Source organism: Trematomus bernacchii, unplaced genomic scaffold (genome assembly GCF_902827165.1).
Source record: "Trematomus bernacchii unplaced genomic scaffold, fTreBer1.1, whole genome shotgun sequence".
NCBI classification, from domain to species: Eukaryota; Metazoa; Chordata; class Actinopteri; order Perciformes; family Nototheniidae; genus Trematomus; species Trematomus bernacchii.
The window spans coordinates 1,223,940-1,241,900 of NW_022987683.1; the positions used below are offsets into that span (position 1 = coordinate 1,223,940).

Here is a 17,961-nt window from a genome sequence, read left to right on the forward strand (position 1 = left end):
AAGCAGGATGTACAATGTCACTTCAGGCTGGCCAATCAAACGCAGTCTTGTGTCTTAAGAGTGGAGAGAGTATCGAGATCATTTTCACTGAACTCAAGAATTCGAACAAGATGACGTCTCCAAAGTTGGTCTTTTATCTGACGTGTTTGTTCTTGGGAAAAATCAGTGAGTTGTATTTTTATCCTGCTTTTCCTTTTCAGCTACTTTCATGGAAATGCTTTCAATATTTTTCCATTCAAACTTCTGTACTTGCTGAATATATCCAATGTAATTAATTGTATATTTCCTTTGACTCTTATTTCAGCTCAGACGACTGATCGGAAACTATCCTTAAGTGTTCGCCAAGAGAAACGTTATATATCTGCTAATGTTGGAGTAAATGTGACTTTGCCATGCTACAATGAAGATGATGATACAAATCGGCTTTACTGGATCAAACAAACTCTGGGACAGAAACCAAGGCTCATCTCATCCGTCTATCCTTATGATGCAAGACCCACTTTTTATGATGAATTCAACAACAAGTCACGCTTCACACTTGATCACGGAAAAAGTACAAATCACCTGACGATTTTCAATTTGCACATTTCAGACTCAGCAACTTACTACTGTGCATTTACCAATCGATATGTGGTGAATTTTGCCGAAGGCACTACAATCAGTGTCACAGGTTCAGGTTTGAACATCCCAGCTTCGGTCCATCAGTCAGCATCTGAGATCATCCAGCCAGGAGACTCTGTGACTCTGAACTGTACAGTACACACTGGCAGCTGTGATGGAAAACACAGTGTTTACTGGTTCAAAAACTCTGAGGACTCTCCAGGACTCATTTACACCCATGGAGGCAGTCAGTGTGAGAGGAAACCCAACACACAAACACACACCTGTGTGTACAACCTGCCAATGGAGAGCCTGAATCGTTCTCATGCTGGGACCTACTACTGTGCTGTTGCCTCATGTGGACACATACTGTTTGGAAATGGGACCAAGCTGGACTTTGAAGGTAAGCAAATCTCTAAATTATTTAATGAAAAGTAATTAATGTATAATTCCCAATCACACACTTTAAACACAAAGATAACGCTCCGTTTTTGGTGTTTACTCTCTACAGATAAGGTCGACTCTCTTGTGTATTTCTTGAGTGGAGCTTTGGCATTCAACTCCATTCTGGTCGTTTTACTGGCTTTCTTAGTGTACACGATGAAAAAGAGAAACATCTACCAATCAATGGGTAACTTGTAATTATTGTATACGTCCGAAAGATTGTTTGCAACCAAAGAAACGTGTTGAGAAATACAAATTCTGTCTTTCCAATATCTTTCCAGAGTCTGAAGCAAGATTTTCAACTCCCTCTACAGCAAATACAGAGGTATCATTTATCTAAAGAAGTTAAATGTTTTAATCAGATGCATTTTTACTCCTGTTCAATATCTTTATCCATTTCTATATATTTTGTTACCAGGGTTACCAGGATGCAGGCAGCATCCATTATGCTGCTGTAAGTGTCAATGTGCCCAACAGATCAAGACGACAGAGGAACATCCCCAACGATGAATGTGTGTACTCTGGTGTCAAGCTGTAGACAAACCATGTTTCATTACTTATGTTAAACAACATTGGATTAGTGATGTTTGAAATGTGATATAGATTTGAAAGTAGATTTTAGAATGTTGTGCTTTATATGTTTTCTTATGTCCATTGTATCTCCTCAGTATTCAAAACTGGCTAAAATATTAAATAGACACTTTGGTCTTGATACAATACATCGTGTGCATGTGTTCACTTCCTCATAGTAATATCTCTTTTTACAATCTTCAGACCTCTTTTTAATCATTTTAATGTAGCTCTAAACCAATAAAAATAACATTTGTGCATTTTACAAGAGTAGGTCAGATGTTACTTCTCTGATCCACACTCTTGTGGATATCTAATAGATAGAGTATAGCATATGACTTAGGAGTTTAGTTATATTGCATATTGACATCCAAAACAGAGACTGAAAAGAAAACCAATGGTCTGTACTACGAAGCAGGATTTGGGGTTAGGTAACTCAAGGGTTTTCAGTCCTACAACGCTGGTTCACTTCTTACCAGGACGGATTGCAATGATTACTTGCCTAACAACTCACCTTCTGAGAAACCCTGGGTTGACTTGGCAATTTGACAACCAAAGTTGTATGACAGCTTAGTGAGACACACACATAAAGGATGTGCAATGCATTTTTACTGGGTAACAGCCAACAGTTTCCATTTGTACTTAGGCCTTCTTGAAAAACAGATCTTAATAAATCTTGTATAAATGAGAGGCCTGCTAACAGCATTGATCCATTATCCATTCTCTCTATTTAATGGGGGGCTTATAGTGCAGACAGGTAAAAGTAAAGCAGAGACACTTTTTCTGCTTCAAAGGGATGTCACAGTGGGGTGCTCTGGTTCAAAAGTAGGTACTCTTAGACCTTTTTGTGAAGTATCTATCTTATGGCGCGTTTCCACTACACGGCCTCGCTCGGCCTCGCTCGGCCTCGCTTGGCCGCGCTTGGCCTCGTTAGGACCAGCTCACTTTATGGCGCGTTTCCATTACAGTTTAGGAACTGGGGTAGTATCTATAGTAACGGAGTGTAGGCGGAGCGACGCTGCTTAAAACTGCCGTGACGTCATCTTCAATGCGACACAACACACAACAATTGACTGAATTGAGGATGTGGAAGCGATCGTTTGCTTGTTTCTTGCTGTGTGGTTTATTATCACAAGAAATAGGCAAGAGTTGTTTAGAAAGAGGCGACTTATAGCAAGACGAGGTATAGAAGAAGCTGACGCGAGAGTTCGGGCAGTCCTACGCCGCAGAGACTACAGGACGACTCGAATCACTACTTCTTCTAGACTACAATGCTACTTGGTAAGCTAACGTTCGCTAACTAGCAATGTGTTTAGGCTCACGCTCCCTGTACGACCAAAGTATTTCAAGTATTTAATTAATTGTAGCTACCACTTTTACGTATTAAAATATGTATGCTTGTGTATTTCAGAAGTTACGTGTATTTCAGAAGTGCAGAGGAGGAGGGCAGGGACATACGAGAGGGTCTGATGCGATACCTGAATACATAGAATGTATAATCTAATACCTAAATATTCATTGTATTGTATTGAACATAAATACATATTTTATTTTCACATACATGTGTTTGTCAAATTATTTAAACCAAAAAAATGTTATCAGAATTGACTATTTAGTAAACATTTGAATTTCAAGCACCAGTACTTACTGCCCCATTATAATCTAATAAATTAAGCAAATATCAAAGCAAACTATAAACATAAATACAAAAGTGTAAAACACAGCAGAACTATATTCATAAATGCAAGTGTAAAAAATTGTTAACATGGATGGAGGCTAAAGTATCCACAGCATAAAATAATATGATTATGATGGTTTGTCTGAAAGACACAGCCTCAAGGTTCAAGGTTTTTTATTTTGTCATACGAACATAGCTACAGTGTAGTTATGACAATGACAATCTTAGGTCACAGGCTCCTCCAACAGTGCAACACAATAACCCAGATAAACAGAAATATAGTGCAAGTAAATATTAAGCGCTGTGCACCGCTCTCTGTATAGGTGTTTTCTTTTGTTCTCTTCTCTTTGAAATATAAGCAATGTGTTTGAGTCTAGCACAACGAGGGTATTACAATTGAGTCATTTTTACTACATGTATTATTTATCATGTATTCTTAATACCATTACAAAATATGTAATGTTATGTTTTAGAGGACGACCTCAAGCTAGCAAACTCAATTTCAAACAGTATGCAGAGTTGTCCTGCTAAAGACTTAAAATGTATTATTTAACCAAGTATTTATTCTCTTATTTGTTTTAATTGCAACAGATGATAAAGGTTTCACTGTGATAAGTATTCTCTTAAATCCATAAACCCCTGTACAGTGCTTTGTGGACGATGATGGTGTTTATGATATTTCTGACTGCAGAGGGACGCCTAGATGATGCCATCTTTCTGTGTGATCGCTGTTGGGTGCAATTATTTATCAACAAGCAATAAGATAAGTCAAAGAAGTACTTTATTTAACACAATTTGGGAAGTGTTTTCTTGCAGCAGCATAAAAAAGGCATGGCAGGTTCTGCTCCTGGTGTTCCTTCTGCTGGGCCAGTTGCCGTTCCTGCAGGGCCAGATCCTCTCCTCCTCGGTTCCTCTTGCCTGGGTGACAAGATAATTATAGCAATAAGAATTAGCAATAAGAATGAAAAAACACAGGACAGGTACAGGTCACAAAAGGATATAAGAATAAAATGTATAAACAGTAAGGATGAATTAAAGAAAGTTCTGGCCCTAGATACTAGCTGCTTACTAGCTAGTTACTTTACTTGTAACAGAGCATTCCCACACAGTGGTACAGCTTATTTTACTTACTGACGATGGATGGTCTAAAGTTTTTTTTTTAAAAGTCACAATTCCAGCCTATTTCTTACCTAGAACCACACGCAGCGGTGTCGAGCTGGCACTCGGCGTTGGTGTCTGTGCTCGTGTTGGTGTCTGTGCTCATGTTGGTGTCTGTGTTGGTGTCTGTGGTCAAGCTGGAGTTTGTGCTGTTGATGTGGAGGATGTCGATGCAGAGGACGTTGTTGGGAACTGTTCCTCCTCGCTAGTCCCAATGTAATCATCTAAAACAGAAACATGACTTGTAAATTCCACAAACTACTGCAGCACAATACTATAAATAGCAACAACAACTATAGAAAAGACAAACTGAACGTAAACAATGGCACACATGGTGTTAGCAAACAATAGCTCTAGCTAATGCTATCTGCCTTAGCTAGCTAGCTAGCCTTCGGGGCTCCATAAATGCATGGGTTGTCGAACATAAATGTAAGGATAAAATAGACTTATTTGTTAGAAGTGAGCTTTAGAACAGATAGGGACACAAAGCTTTCAAGCAAATAACAGAGCGTTAGCAAAAACGTACCATGCAGACTCCAGTAACGCCGTTGCAGAGTCCAGTGTCTGTGTAGAGACCTCCTGAAAGACTTTGATATTGCGAGTTGTCCCGTCGAGCTCCCGCTGGACCTTATCATCTGCAATATAATGGAGGAACGTCGTCACTTCCTCGACCGACCATGGCGTGCTTTTCTTTGCCATTGTTGTAGCTCCTCTGTTAACAAAAATGCTGCAAGCTTCGCTATATATATATGCAACGCTAGGGATTATGTCGCGCGCCGATTGTGACGATTCTCTCCGACCAATCAGCAGTCGAGAGTGTTGACGTCACACACTCAGCCTGGTTGTTCCTGGCCGTAGAACCACGATTTTATGAGGCCAGAAAAACTGTGAATTAGGACCCGCTAGCCGGTACTAGGCCAACTGGAAACGCAACCAAAAACGGGCCGCTGACGTCACAGCCCTCTTAAACCGTGCTCCGCGCTGTAGTGGAAACGCGCCTTTAGTGCAGCAGCCTTTGTGGTTTTAGGAGGATGTAACTCTGTTTGCAATCTTACATAGATGCTCCTTAAAAGGCCACTTGCAGTGCAATTACATTAATAGGAAGAATATTTATCAGGTCACATTTAACAGTATTAAAACTACAAATAATGTTGTAGTTAATTCTATTTTGTTTGGAATATTGCTGATTATAGGTATTAACAAGTATTTGAAGCAATTCGTTTCATATAAAAGGCATGGCTACAATAAAAAAAATGTTTTGATGTCTCAATTATTAATAAGACCTTGGCCTACAGAAATAAGACAATGGTAGAAAGAGTTTCTTTTCGAACAACTTCAATAATCCCTAATAGATTTAGATTAGATTATTATCCAATTGTTTTATTGCCAATTTATATTTTCCACATACGTCTGACCCATATAAACACAGGAACAGTATATGTGAATAATTTGGTAACTTGACACTTTTGTCCAATATGCATTACATTTCTCAAATAAACATATATTGGGGCAACATGAATGTCTGTGTCTCAATCCAAGTAAATGCCATTCAATTTAAAGTAACACCAAACCTGTTGTATGAATTTAGCTAAGCCGAAGCCTAAAGCACATCTGCAACTAACTTGTTAACCTTTCCTATTATATTCACAGCACTACTATGGTGAAAACTATGTGTACACGCAGTTTATTCTCCCTGATTTTAAATATGAGACTAAGAGAAAGAGCCATTTAGTTCTTCATTCACCTTTCACCAAGTGAATCTTCTCAAGAACCAAACTTGAAACTATAGATGGCAGTGAACATGTGATCAAGTTTTTTTAAAGTAGGATGTACAATGTCACTTCAGGCTGGCCAATCAAACGCAGTCTTCTTTCTTAAGAGTGAAAAAGGTTTCAAGATGATTTTCACTCAACTCAAGAATTCGAACAAGATGACGTCTCCAAAGTTGGTCTTATATCTGATGTGTTTGTTATTGGGAAAAATCGGTGAGTTGTATTTTAATGCAGCTTTTTCTTTTCAGCAACTTTTCATGAAAATGATTTTAATACGGTTTATGTAAACAATGTGCTGAAATAAACAAATTGAATTATTAAAGAATTTATTTCACTCTTTCAGCTCAGACGACTGATCAGAAACTATACTCAAGTGTTCGCCAAGAGAAAAGTTTTATATCTGCTAATGTTGGAGAAAATGTGACTTTGAGATGCTACAATGAAGATGATGATACAGATTGGCTTTACTGGTTCAAACAAACTTTGGGACAGAAACCGAGGCTCATCTCTACCTTCCATAAGTATACTGCAAGACCCACTTTTTATCATGAATTCAACAAGTCACGCTTCACACTTGATCACGGAGAAAGTACAAATCACTTGACAATTTTAAATGTACACATTTCAGACTCAGCTACTTACTACTGTGCAACTTACTCTAACATTGTGGTGAATTTTGCGGAAGGCTCTATTATTAGTGTCAAAGGTTCTGGTTTAAACCCCCCACCTTCGGTCCATCAGTCAGCATCTGAGATCATCCAGCCAGGAGACTCTGTGACTCTGAACTGTACAGTACACACTGGCAGCTGTGATGGAGAACACAGTGTTTACTGGTTCAAAAACTCTGAGCACTCTCCAGGACTAATTCACACCCGTGGAGGCAGGAATGATCAGTGTGAGAGGAAACCCAACACACAAACACACACCTGTGATTACAACCTGCCAATGGAGAACCTGAATCTTTCTCATGCTGGGACCTACTACTGTGCTGTTGCCTCATGTGGACACATACTGTTTGGAAATGGGACCAAGCTCGATTTTGAAGGTAAGCAATTTACTGGATTATTTAATGAAGAGTAAATTATGGCCAAGTGAGATTTAAAATGAACAACAAGATAAAAGCTGACCGTTCTGTTTTTGGTGTTTACTGTCTACAGATGAGGTCGACTCTCTTGTGTATTTCTTAAGTGGAGCTTTGGCGTTCAACTCCATTCTGGTCGTTTTACTGGCTTTCTTAGTGTACAAGATGAAAAAGAGAAACATCTGCCAATCAACAGGTAACTTGTACCTATTGTTTGTGTCTGAAAGCTTGTTTGCATCCAATGAAACTTTTGGAAAAATGCAAATTCTGTCTTTCAAATGTCTTTCCAGAGTCTGAAGCAAGATTATCAACTCCCTCTACAGCAAATGCAGAGGTGAAATTTATCTCAATAAGTTCAATTTTTATCGATTACATTTTTACTTCTATTCAATATCTTTATCCATTTATATTTATTTTGTCACCAGGGTTACCGCGATGCAAACAGCCTCCATTATGCTGCTTTAAGTGTCAATGTGCCCAACAGATCAAGACGACAGAGGAACATCAACAACGATGAATGTGTGTACTCTGGTGTCAAGCTGTAGACCTACTACACATTACTTGTGTTGATTTAAAATAAGATTCAGTCATCTTCCAAATGTAAAATAGAATTAGAAGTAGATTAAGAGATAAATGTATTTTCCTAGGGGTCTATATTACAAAATTGCAGCCACATATTCCTAATTTACTTCAAATTTGGTACCAATTTGTAGATAATGTTAGACTTTTTTTTAAGTTTCCTTAACCTTAGCCAAAATAACTTGTCATAACATATCTTTTTTAAATTATCACTTAGTTTCATGTATTCATATTTTGTAGAAAACTAAAATGTTGTGCTTTATATGCTTTTTTCTGTCCATTGTATGTCATGTCATGATCAAAAAGGGCTAATTGATTAAATGGACTCTTTCATCTTGAGACAATATGTTATATGCATATGTGTTCACTTCCTCATATGGCGATATCTCTGTTTTTGACAATCTTCAGACCTCTTTTTATATATTTTTAGCTTGTTCAATACTATGACAAAATAAAAAAGGGTGTGCTTTTCACAAAAGTGTGGAGATCTGATTTTCCTTTACTGATCTATACTCCTTTGGACATTTAAGATAGAGTATGGCATTAAGACTAAATAGTTTGGTTCTGCAGCAGATTGACCGACGAAGCATAGTATGAACTAAAGAAAAGGACTTAAATACAATCTAATCAAACGCGGGGATCGGGGACACTTAGAGAGAAAGTCCGGTTGCTGCAGGGTTAATGGGGGATGGGCAAACTAATAAGGCCAATCAAAACAGGCGGGAAAACTCTTGGAACAGGAAAGCAGCTGATAGGTTTAATTTAGTACAAAAATAATCCATGCTTTTGTATGACTTAACCAGTGGCCTATGTTTAGAAGTTCAGATTCATTGATATTGTAAAAGTAAAGAAAATGCTTTTAGGCCTAAGATCATATATTTCTTTATCCTCATTGTTTGGGTTTTTACAATTGTATTATTTTTGCATGTTGAATTTATGTTATTTATAATAAGATAAACAAGAAAATTGGGATAAATGTAGTATGGTGGCACCTGGTTGCACGTGGTTGAAATCACCCACCTTGATGATAAGAGATGAATCTCAACTGTTATGGTTTAATGGCAGAAAAAAAGTGATAAACAATCATGCCTTACTTCAAGTTTCAAATTAATTATTTTTTATAACGAAAACTGTCCTCACCATATTCCTCCCTGAACGGAGAACAGCAACTCTGAGCCTTAATATGATTTAAATAGCTGAGTTATTTGATCATTTGCCCCTGTACGGTTGGCAATAAGAGGGATATGAACTATAGTGACCAAATAGTGTTTTCTACCAGGCTGTAAACAAGTTGTGTTCTGCTGTAAAGTTGGGCATTTTAACATGGAGGTCAAAGGGGATTCATTTGGTATTGGAGCTAGCCTCAAGTGGCCATTCAATTAACTGCAGTTAGTTTTTCCACTTCCGCGTTATCTTCATTTTTCAGCACAAGAAGATGCTGTTTGGCTACGACTTACAAGACACGCAAAGTATGTGCAATGCATATTTACTGGTCAAAAGTTTCAATGTACTAAGGATTACTCACACAAATAATACAGTGTGTATAAAGTATAAATGAGAGGCCTGCTAACAGCATTCACTCATTCTCTTGATTTAATGGGGGGCTTATAGTGCAGACAGGTCAAAGTAAAGCAGAGGGACTTTTTCTGCTTCATAGGGATGTCACAGTGGGGTGCTCTGGTTCAAAAGTAGGTACTCTTAGACTTCTTTGTGAAGTATCTTAGTGCAGCAGCCTTTGTGGTTTTAGCGGGATGTAACTCTGTTTGCAATCTTACATAGAAGCTCATTAAAAGACCACTTGCAGTGCAGGGGCAATAGGAAGAATATTTATCAGGTCACAACCTGTTAAGCCCGAGAGACCCCGGTACCGGGGCACTGCCGCAACATCTTGCAGGAAACAGTGTCTGAGGGCATGTTCATTTAATAAAACTATGAATGTTTTATATCCATGTAACGGGAAGAAACTCATCTAACTGATCATTTTTTAATTTATTTTTCAAAAGAAATCCCACAATGCTAACACTGAGCCTCTGAATTAGCAACGAGCGAAAAATGCTAACACCTTACTGCTCCGAAAATCACTCACAAAACCTTATTATTTATCTTTTCACCACATCCAACACATCGATTCACATCGTGAGGTGACACAGAATCTATTGACACCGACATTACCACTGAATTATACGTATTTGCGAAGTTATAAGCAAAAACGGACATCAAAACAGGTGACGCTAGGTAGCTAAAAATGCTAACATTTTTACCTTGGCTCTGTAGTCTCTCCAAAGTGGTCTTCAATGGCATTAAAACGATAAAAACGCTGCTGAAGTTAATCCATAGGTTAATCTAATGTGTCTGTGTCCCTTTGAAATTATTTCTGATAATCCATAAGCTTTAAAACTGCTTTTCCGTTTCCAGATGTCAAAGCTAGAGATAGGTTCACTCTGATTGAAAAGTACATGCGCGAAGCCCCCACCTTTTCTCTTCACAACGTGTGTGTGTGGGGGACTCCCCCTTCGATTCTATTGGCTCTAACGGTCAGAAAGAGGTGTCAACCATCAAAATTGAGCAAGGGGGGCCAGAAATATGGAAAATCCACCCAAATGACCCCAGAAGTGGTTTATTTTTGCAAAATCTCTCTAAAAATGTCAAATGTAACTTGTTTTGCATCAATCTTGATACAGGGTACTTATTATATGTTGTACTTTGGATTCCTAAAGCTTTTAGTCTACTAACCCATCATCCAAGGGTGGTTTTCACTATAAGTAAGAATTTTTGGACAGACACTATAATTTACAGTTTTTTACAATGTAAAATCTGAATTTTCTTTAAAATAAAAAACATCTATATTGATTCTGACTTTTCTACATCCAACTCACAGGTTTATCATTACTTTGAGAACAAAGATTATTAATTTAACCCTTTTAGAAGGAAAGATATGGTCATTTGTTCTGGGAATGTCATTTTCGAGCCTGAGACCTGAAAAACAGGCTCAGGGCTTAACAGGTTAAAACTACAAATAATTGTGTAATTAATTCTATTTTGTTTGGAATATTGCTGATTATAGGTATTAACAAGTATTTTAAGCAATTAGTTTCATATAAAAGGCATGGCTAAAAAAATGTTGATGTCTCAATTATTAATAAGACCTTGGCCTACAGAAATAAACCTATATGGTAGAAAGAGTTTCTTCAATAATCCCTAATAGATTTACATTAGATTATTGTACAATTGTTTTATTGCCAATTTATATTTTCCACATACGTCTGACCCATGTAAACACAGGAACAGTATATGTGAATAATTTGGTAACTTGACACTTTTGTCCAATATGCATTACATTTCTCAAATCTTGGGGCACCATGAGTTTCTGTGTCTCAATCCAAGTAAATGCCATTCAATTTAAAGTAAAACCAAACCTGTTGTATGAATTTAGCTAAGCCGAAGCCTAAAGCACATCTGCAACTAACTTGTTAACCTTTCCTATTATATTCACAGCACTACTATGGTGAAAACTATGTGTACACAGAGTTTATTCTCCCTGATTTTAAATATGATACTAAGATAAAGAGCCATTGTGTTCTTCATTCACCTTTCACCAAGTGAATCTTCTCAAGAACCAAACTTGAAACTATAGATGGCAGTGAACATGTGATCAAGTTTTTTAAAAGTAGGATGTACAATGTCACTTCAGGCTGGCCAATCAAACACAGTCTTGTTTCTTAAGAGTGAAGAAGGTTTCAAGATCATTTTCACTCAACTCAAGAATTCGAACAAGATGACGTCTCCCAAGTTGGTCTTATATCTGACGTGTTTGTTCTTGGGAACAATCGGTGAGTTGTATATTAATGCAGCTTTTTCTTTTCAGCAGCTTTTCATGGAAATGCTTTCAATAGTTTTCATGTAAACTACAGTACTTGCTGAATTCATCCAATCTTATTAATTGTTTATTTCTTTCACTCTTATTTCAGCTCAGACGACTGATCTGAAACTATCTTCAAGTGTTCGTCAAGATAAACGTTTTATATCAGCTAAGGTTGGAGAAAATGTGACTTTGCGATGCTTCTATAAAGCTGGTGATACAAGTTGGATTTACTGGTACAAACAAACTCTGGGACAGAAACCGAGGCTCATCTCTTCCGCCTATCTGTATGATGCAAGACCCACTTTTTATGATGAATTCAACAACAAGTCACGCTTTACACAGGATAGAGGAAATAGTACAAATCAGTTGACAATTTCAAATGTGCACATTTCCGACTCAGCTACCTACTACTGCGCAATTTTCTCAAAATGTCTTCGATTTTGCGGAAGGCTCTTTTATCGATGTTCAGGGTTCAGGTTTGAACATCACAGCTTCAGTCCATCAGTCAGAATCTGAGATCATCCAGTCAGGAGACTCTGTGACTCTGAACTGTACAGTACACACTGGCAGCTGTGATGGAGAACACAGTGTTTATTGGTTCAAAAACTCTGAGCACTCTCCAGGACTCATTTACACCCGTGAAGGCAGGAATGATCAGTGTGAGAGGAAACCCAACACACAAACAAACACCTGTGTGTACAACCTGCCAATGGAGAGCCTGAATCTGTCACGATCTGTCTGTGTTGTGTTTTGTCTTGTCTTTTTCTGTCTTTGGTTTCCTGTTTTGTTTTGAAAGGTGTTCACCCCTGTCTTGCCTGTTGCTTCCTGTCTCTGTGTTCTTCCTGTGTCTGTGTTCCCTCCTGCCTGATTGCCCGATTGTGTTCACCTGGTGCCCCTGTGTTTTCTCCTCCCTCCTCACCTGTGTCTTGTTTGTGTGATTGGTCTTGTGTGTATTTTAGTTCTGGTTTTTCTGTCTGTCATTGTTGGTTCATTGTTTGTATTTGACTGTGTGTCACAGGGTAGTGTTCTGTGTTCTACTTCGTACCTTGGATTAAAGGAATATACTTGGAAATCTGCATTTGGGTCCTGCCTGCTTACTCAACCCTGACAGAATGAACCAACCAGAAATGGGCCCAGCAGGTCCATTTGAGGTGGATTTACAAAATGTTACCTTTTCTTTGGCTTGCTGCTATGGAAGGTGGAGGGGAGCGTCCAGTGTTCAGCAGAGAGAGGCTGCTCTGGCAGAAGCTCACCAGGTGGCAACAGTGGATCAACCTTTAGTTAAGTTCTTACCTGATTGGATTTTGGATTTCCTTTCGACGTGTGATTCCCGGCCTGCTAGCCCCAGGCATGCTAGCCCCCTGCCTCCCAACTCCCAACCTGACACCATACATCTCGGTGTGTTCCGTCTGGAGTCAACCCCTGCTTCTTCCCCATTTCCTGCTCCTGTCCAGGAGCCGTTCTCGGGCACTCGTCTGGCTTTTGGAGGTCCACGGAGCCTCCAAAAGGCTCCTAAGAGAAGGAGTCGCAAGCCCAGGCTAGCAGCCCGAGCCCCAGAAGCCATGCTTTGGGCTCCAGAACCGGCCCCAGCAGCCATGGTTCCAGCCTCAGTTCTGGCCCCAGCAGCCATGGTTCCAGCCTCAGTTCTGGCCCCAGCAGCCATGGTTCCGGCTCCAGAACCGGCCCATACAGCCATGGTTCCAGCCCCAGTTCTGGCCCCAGCAGCCATGGTTCCGGCCTCTGTTCCGGTCCAGCACGCCATATCTCTTCAGGGAAATCTTCTGGGCCAACATGAGCAGATGATGCGAGCCTTAGCTGAAAGCAATCAGTCCTTGGCTCTACACATGTCAAACCTTGCTGCTCAGGTCTCAACTTGGACGTCTTCTGCTGCATTTCCTGCCTCCGCCAATTCACCTGTGGATTCCACTCCAGCCCCTCGTGTCCTGTCGGTGGTCCGGCCGACTCCAGCACCTCGTCTCCTGTTGGCTCTACGGCCGACGCCAACCCCCCGTGTCCTGTTGGCTCTACGGCCGACGCCTACCCCATGTCCTGTACCGTTGGAGGTCCCGCCGACTACTCTTCTGCCGGGGGTCCTGCCAACCCTATGTCCTGTGATGTTGGAGGTCCCGCCGACTACTCTCCTGCCGGGGGTCTTGCCAACTCCATGTCCTGTCCCATTGGGGATCCCGCCGACTACTCTTCTGCCGGGGGTCCTGCCAACCCTATGTCCTGTGCCGTTGGAGGTCCCGCAGACTACTCTTCTGCCGGGGGTCTTGCCAACTCCATGTCCTGTCCCATTGGGGGTCCCGCCGACTACTCTTCTGCCGGGGGTCCTGCCAACCCTATGTCCTGTGCCGTTGGAGGTCCCGCCGACTACTCCTCTGCCGGGGGTCCTGCCAACCCTATGTCCTGTGCCGTTGGAGGTCCCGCCGACTACTCTTCTGCCGGGGGTCTTGCCAATCATATGGCCTGTTCCGTTGGAGGTCCCGCCGACTACTCTTCTGCCGGGGGTCCTGCCAACCCTATGTCCTGTGCCGTTGGAGGTCCCGCCGACTACTCTCCTGCCGGGGGTCTTGCCAACTCCATGTCCTGTCCCGTTGGGGGTCCCGCCGACTGCTCTTCTGCCGGGGGCCCTGCCGGCCCTGTGTCCGGTGCCGTTGGAGGTCCCGCCGACTACTCTTCTGCCGGGGGTCTTGCCAACCCTATGTCCAGTGCTGTTTATCCTGTTGGCTCTCCTGCCAATCCTATGTCCTGTGCCGTTGGAGGTCCCGCAGACTACTCTTCTGCCGGGGGTCTTGCCAACTCCATGTCCTGTCCCATTGGGGGTCCCGCCGACTACTCTTCTGCCGGGGGTCCTGCCAACCCTATGTCCTGTGTCGTTGGAGGTCCCGCCGACTACTCCTCTGCCGGGGGTCTTGCCAATCCTATGTCCTGTTCCGTTGGGGGTCCCGCCGACTACTCTCCTGCCGGGGGTCTTGCCAACTCCATGTCCTGTCCCATTGGGGGTCCCGCCGACTACTCTTCTGCCGGGGGTCTTGCCAACTCCATGTCCTGTTTCGTTGGGGGTTCCGCCGACTACTCTTCTGCCGGGGGTCTTGCCAATCCTATGTCCTGTTCCGTTGGGGGTCCCGCCGACAACTCTCCTGCCGGGGGTCTTGCCAACTCCATGTCCTGTCCCGTTGGGGGTCCCGCCGACAACTCTCCTGCCGAGGGTCCTGCCAACTCCACGTCCAGTATCGTTGGAGGTCCTGCCGACACCTGTTCCGCTGTGGGTCCTGCCAACCCCTTGTCCTGTCCCGTTGGGGGTCCCGCCGACAACTGCTCCGCCGGGTTTCCTGCCAACACCAGATCCTGTCCTGTTAGGGGTCCCGCCGACACCGGTTCCACCGGGGGTCCTGCCAACTCTGTGTCCTGTTCCGTTGGGGGTCCAGTCGACACCAGCCCTTGCTCCATCCGGGGTCCCATTGACACCAGTCCATGTCATGTCCAGGATCCCGTCTGCGCCTGTCCGGTCGGCTCCGGTTCTTGTCCGGCCGATACTGGGTCCTGCCCGTCCTCCGGAGCTGTCCCGTCGGCGCCTTTCTGTCCGGCCTCCAGAGCTGTCCCGTCAGCGCCTTCCTGCCCGTCCTCCGGAGCTGTCCCGTCGGCGCCTTCCTGCCCGTCCTCCGGAGTTGTCCCGTCGGCGCCTTCCTGCCCGGCCTCCGGAGCTGTCCCGTCGGCGCCTCCCTGCCCGGCCTCCGGAGCTGTCCCGTCGGCGCCTTCCTGCCCGGCCTCCGGAGCTGTCCCGTCGGCGCCTCCCTGCCCGGCCTCCGGAGCTGTCCCGTCAACACCTTCCTGCCCGGCCTCCGGAGCTGTCCCATCAGGGCCTTCCTGCCCGTCCTCCGGAGTTGTCCCGTCAGCACCTTCCTGCCCGGCCTCCGGAGCTGTCCCGTCGGCGCCTTCCTGCCCGGCCTCCGGAGCTGTCCCGTCGCCGCCTTCTTGTTCGCCCTCGAGCCCGGCTCCCTGAGTGCCGCGGTCTTCGCCCTCAAGCCCGGTCTCCTGAGTTCCCCAGCCGTGGTCTTCGCCCTCGAGCCCGGCCTCCTGACTCTCCCAACCACTGCCTTCGCTCTCATGCCCGGGTCCCTGAGTTCGCCCGCTGTGGCCTTCGCCCCTTTTTGGACTCTGCCTTGCCCCCGGGCCGTCCGCCCGGGACCCCTTCCGGGCCCGTCCTCCGGACCCCCTCCACCCACCCTGCTGGAATGTTTTGGACGTTTTGGACTTTTTGGGACTTTTTGGGACGTCTGGGATCCGTCCCTTGAGGGGGGGGGTACTGTCACGATCTGTCTGTGTTGTGTTTTGTCTTGTCTTTTTCTGTCTTTGGTTTCCTGTTTTGTTTTGAAAGGTGTTCACCCCTGTCTTGCCTGTTGCTTCCTGTCTCTGTGTTCTTCCTGTGTCTGTGTTCCCTCCTGCCTGATTGCCCGATTGTGTTCACCTGGTGCCCCTGTGTTTTCTCCTCCCTCCTCACCTGTGTCTTGTTTGTGTGATTGGTCTTGTGTGTATTTTAGTTCTGGTTTTTCTGTCTGTCATTGTTGGTTCATTGTTTGTATTTGACTGTGTGTCACAGGGTAGTGTTCTGTGTTCTACTTCGTACCTTGGATTAAAGGAATATACTTGGAAATCTGCATTTGGGTCCTGCCTGCTTACTCAACCCTGACAGAATCCTTCTCATGCTGGGACCTACTACTGTGCTGTTGCCTCGTGTGGGCAAATACTGTTTGGAAATGGGACCAAGCTGGACTTTGAAGGTAAGCTATTTACTAGATTATTTAATGAAGAGTAAATTATGGCCAAGTGAGATTTAAAATGAACAACAAGATAAAAGCTGACCGTTCCATTTTTGGTGTTTACTCTCTACAGATGAGGTCGACTCTCTTGTGTATTTCTTGAGTGGAGCTTTGGCATTCAACTCCATTCTGGTCGTTTTACTGGCTTTCTTAGTGTACAAGATGAAAAAGAGAAACGACTGTCAATCAACAGGTAACTTCTACCTATTGTTTTTTTCTTCCGGAAGCTTGCATTCACTCAATACAACTCTTTACTGAATAATTTTTCTCCATGTTGCCAATCAGAGTCTGAAGCAAGATTATCTACAGCAAATACAGAGGTGAAAATGATCTCATAAATTAAAAATGTTATCGCAGAATTTTCTTTTATTCAATATCCTGATCCATTTCTTCATATTTTGTTGACAGGGTCCCCGGAATGCAGACAGCCTCCATTATTCTGCTTTAAGTGTCAATGTGCCCAACAGAATAAGACGACAGAGGAACATCCCCAATGATGAATGGGTGTACTCTGGTGTCAAGCTGTAGACAAACCATGTTTCATTACTTATGTTTAACAAAATTGGATTTAGTCATGTTTTAAAAGTAACACAGTAATGTATAAGTAATGAAGAGATACATTTGTGTACATCTTATTGGTTTGCAGTGTAAAAGATGCAGCAAAGAACGTATTTACACCTCATGAATTATCCCCTGTGCCAAAAGTCCTGATGCCCCTCATGTAGTATGCTGGATTGACAAGACCGCTTTTCACATCTTGGCGATGTAGTTAATATTGGACGGTTTTTGATGATACAAACAAGTTTTCCTTAACCCCTTAAAAACGTTGCCAAATGCTGAACATATGATTTTTTTATACTAATCATACCTTAGTTTCATTCATACATATTTTGGACAACGCAATAATTGTGTGCATTCTTATGTCCTTTGTATGTCATGTCATGTCATGATCACAAGGGGCTAATTTATTAAATGGACTGTTTGATCTTGAGACAAATATATAATGAGCATGTGTGTTCACTTCCTCAAAGGCCATATCTCAGTTTTAAACAATCTTCAGACCAATTTTTATACATTTTTAGATTGTTCTAAACCCCAAAAAACCAATTGTGTATATTTCAAAAGAGTGCGGGCGGAACTTTGACGTTCATTCTCAGAACCATACCTCAATGAAAATCTAAAAGCTATAGTATGGAATTAAAACAAAGGAGTTCAGTTATATATGAGATTGATCGACAAAACAGAGTCTGAACAGAAAAGAAGAACTTAAATACAAACTAATCAGATGAGGGGGTGAAGTGCAGGTGGACAGAAAGTCAGGTTTCTGCAGGGTTAATATGGGACAGGTGAAACTAATAAGGCCAATCAAAACAGCTTTGGAAACAGGGAAGAAG

At 42.6% G+C, this 17,961-nt stretch overlaps 2 protein-coding genes and 1 pseudogene across 3 annotated transcripts in view; all 3 read left to right on the forward strand.

The window, feature by feature from the left end:
* The window catches only part of LOC117487775, a 54,955-nt gene extending 53,236 nt beyond the window's left edge, over positions 1 to 1,719 (forward strand). Inside the window, exons 1-5 of one of the 2 annotated variants that reach the window (XM_034136434.1) lie at positions 106 to 165; positions 305 to 1,003; positions 1,112 to 1,231; positions 1,326 to 1,369; positions 1,463 to 1,719. In XM_034136434.1, coding sequence (XP_033992325.1) covers positions 111 to 165; positions 305 to 1,003; positions 1,112 to 1,231; positions 1,326 to 1,369; positions 1,463 to 1,582 — 1,038 coding nt within the window. In that variant the 5' untranslated portion in view covers positions 106 to 110 and the 3' untranslated portion in view covers positions 1,583 to 1,719. Of the gene's footprint in view, positions 1 to 105; positions 166 to 304; positions 1,004 to 1,111; positions 1,232 to 1,325; positions 1,370 to 1,462 lie in introns of those variants that run through there. The other variant, XM_034136435.1, reaches the window with a different exon arrangement.
* A 4,643-nt stretch (positions 1,720 to 6,362) lies between these two features.
* LOC117487771 (immunoglobulin kappa light chain-like) lies at positions 6,363 to 8,338 on the forward strand. The gene is made up of 5 exons (XM_034136431.1): positions 6,363 to 6,435; positions 6,566 to 7,267; positions 7,380 to 7,499; positions 7,594 to 7,637; positions 7,729 to 8,338. Exons 1-5 carry the CDS (start codon positions 6,381 to 6,383, stop codon positions 7,846 to 7,848), a joined length of 1,041 nt encoding a protein of 346 aa, XP_033992322.1. The 5' UTR covers positions 6,363 to 6,380; the 3' UTR covers positions 7,849 to 8,338.
* Positions 8,339 to 11,652: 3,314 nt separating this feature from the next.
* Positions 11,653 to 17,608, forward strand: LOC117487780 (annotated as a pseudogene).
* Positions 17,609 to 17,961: the final 353 nt, after the last annotated feature.

Bases quoted from the DNA above. Each gene is read 5' to 3' on its own strand.
- LOC117487771 (XM_034136431.1), top strand. From the start codon at position 6,381: ATGACGTCTCCAAAGTTGGTCTTATATCTGATGTGTTTGTTATTGGGA. The intron at 7,268-7,379 runs GTAAGCAATTTA...TACTGTCTACAG, and splicing joins GACCAAGCTCGATTTTGAAG to ATGAGGTCGACTCTCTTGTG. The intron at 7,500-7,593 runs GTAACTTGTACC...ATGTCTTTCCAG, and splicing joins AAACATCTGCCAATCAACAG to AGTCTGAAGCAAGATTATCA.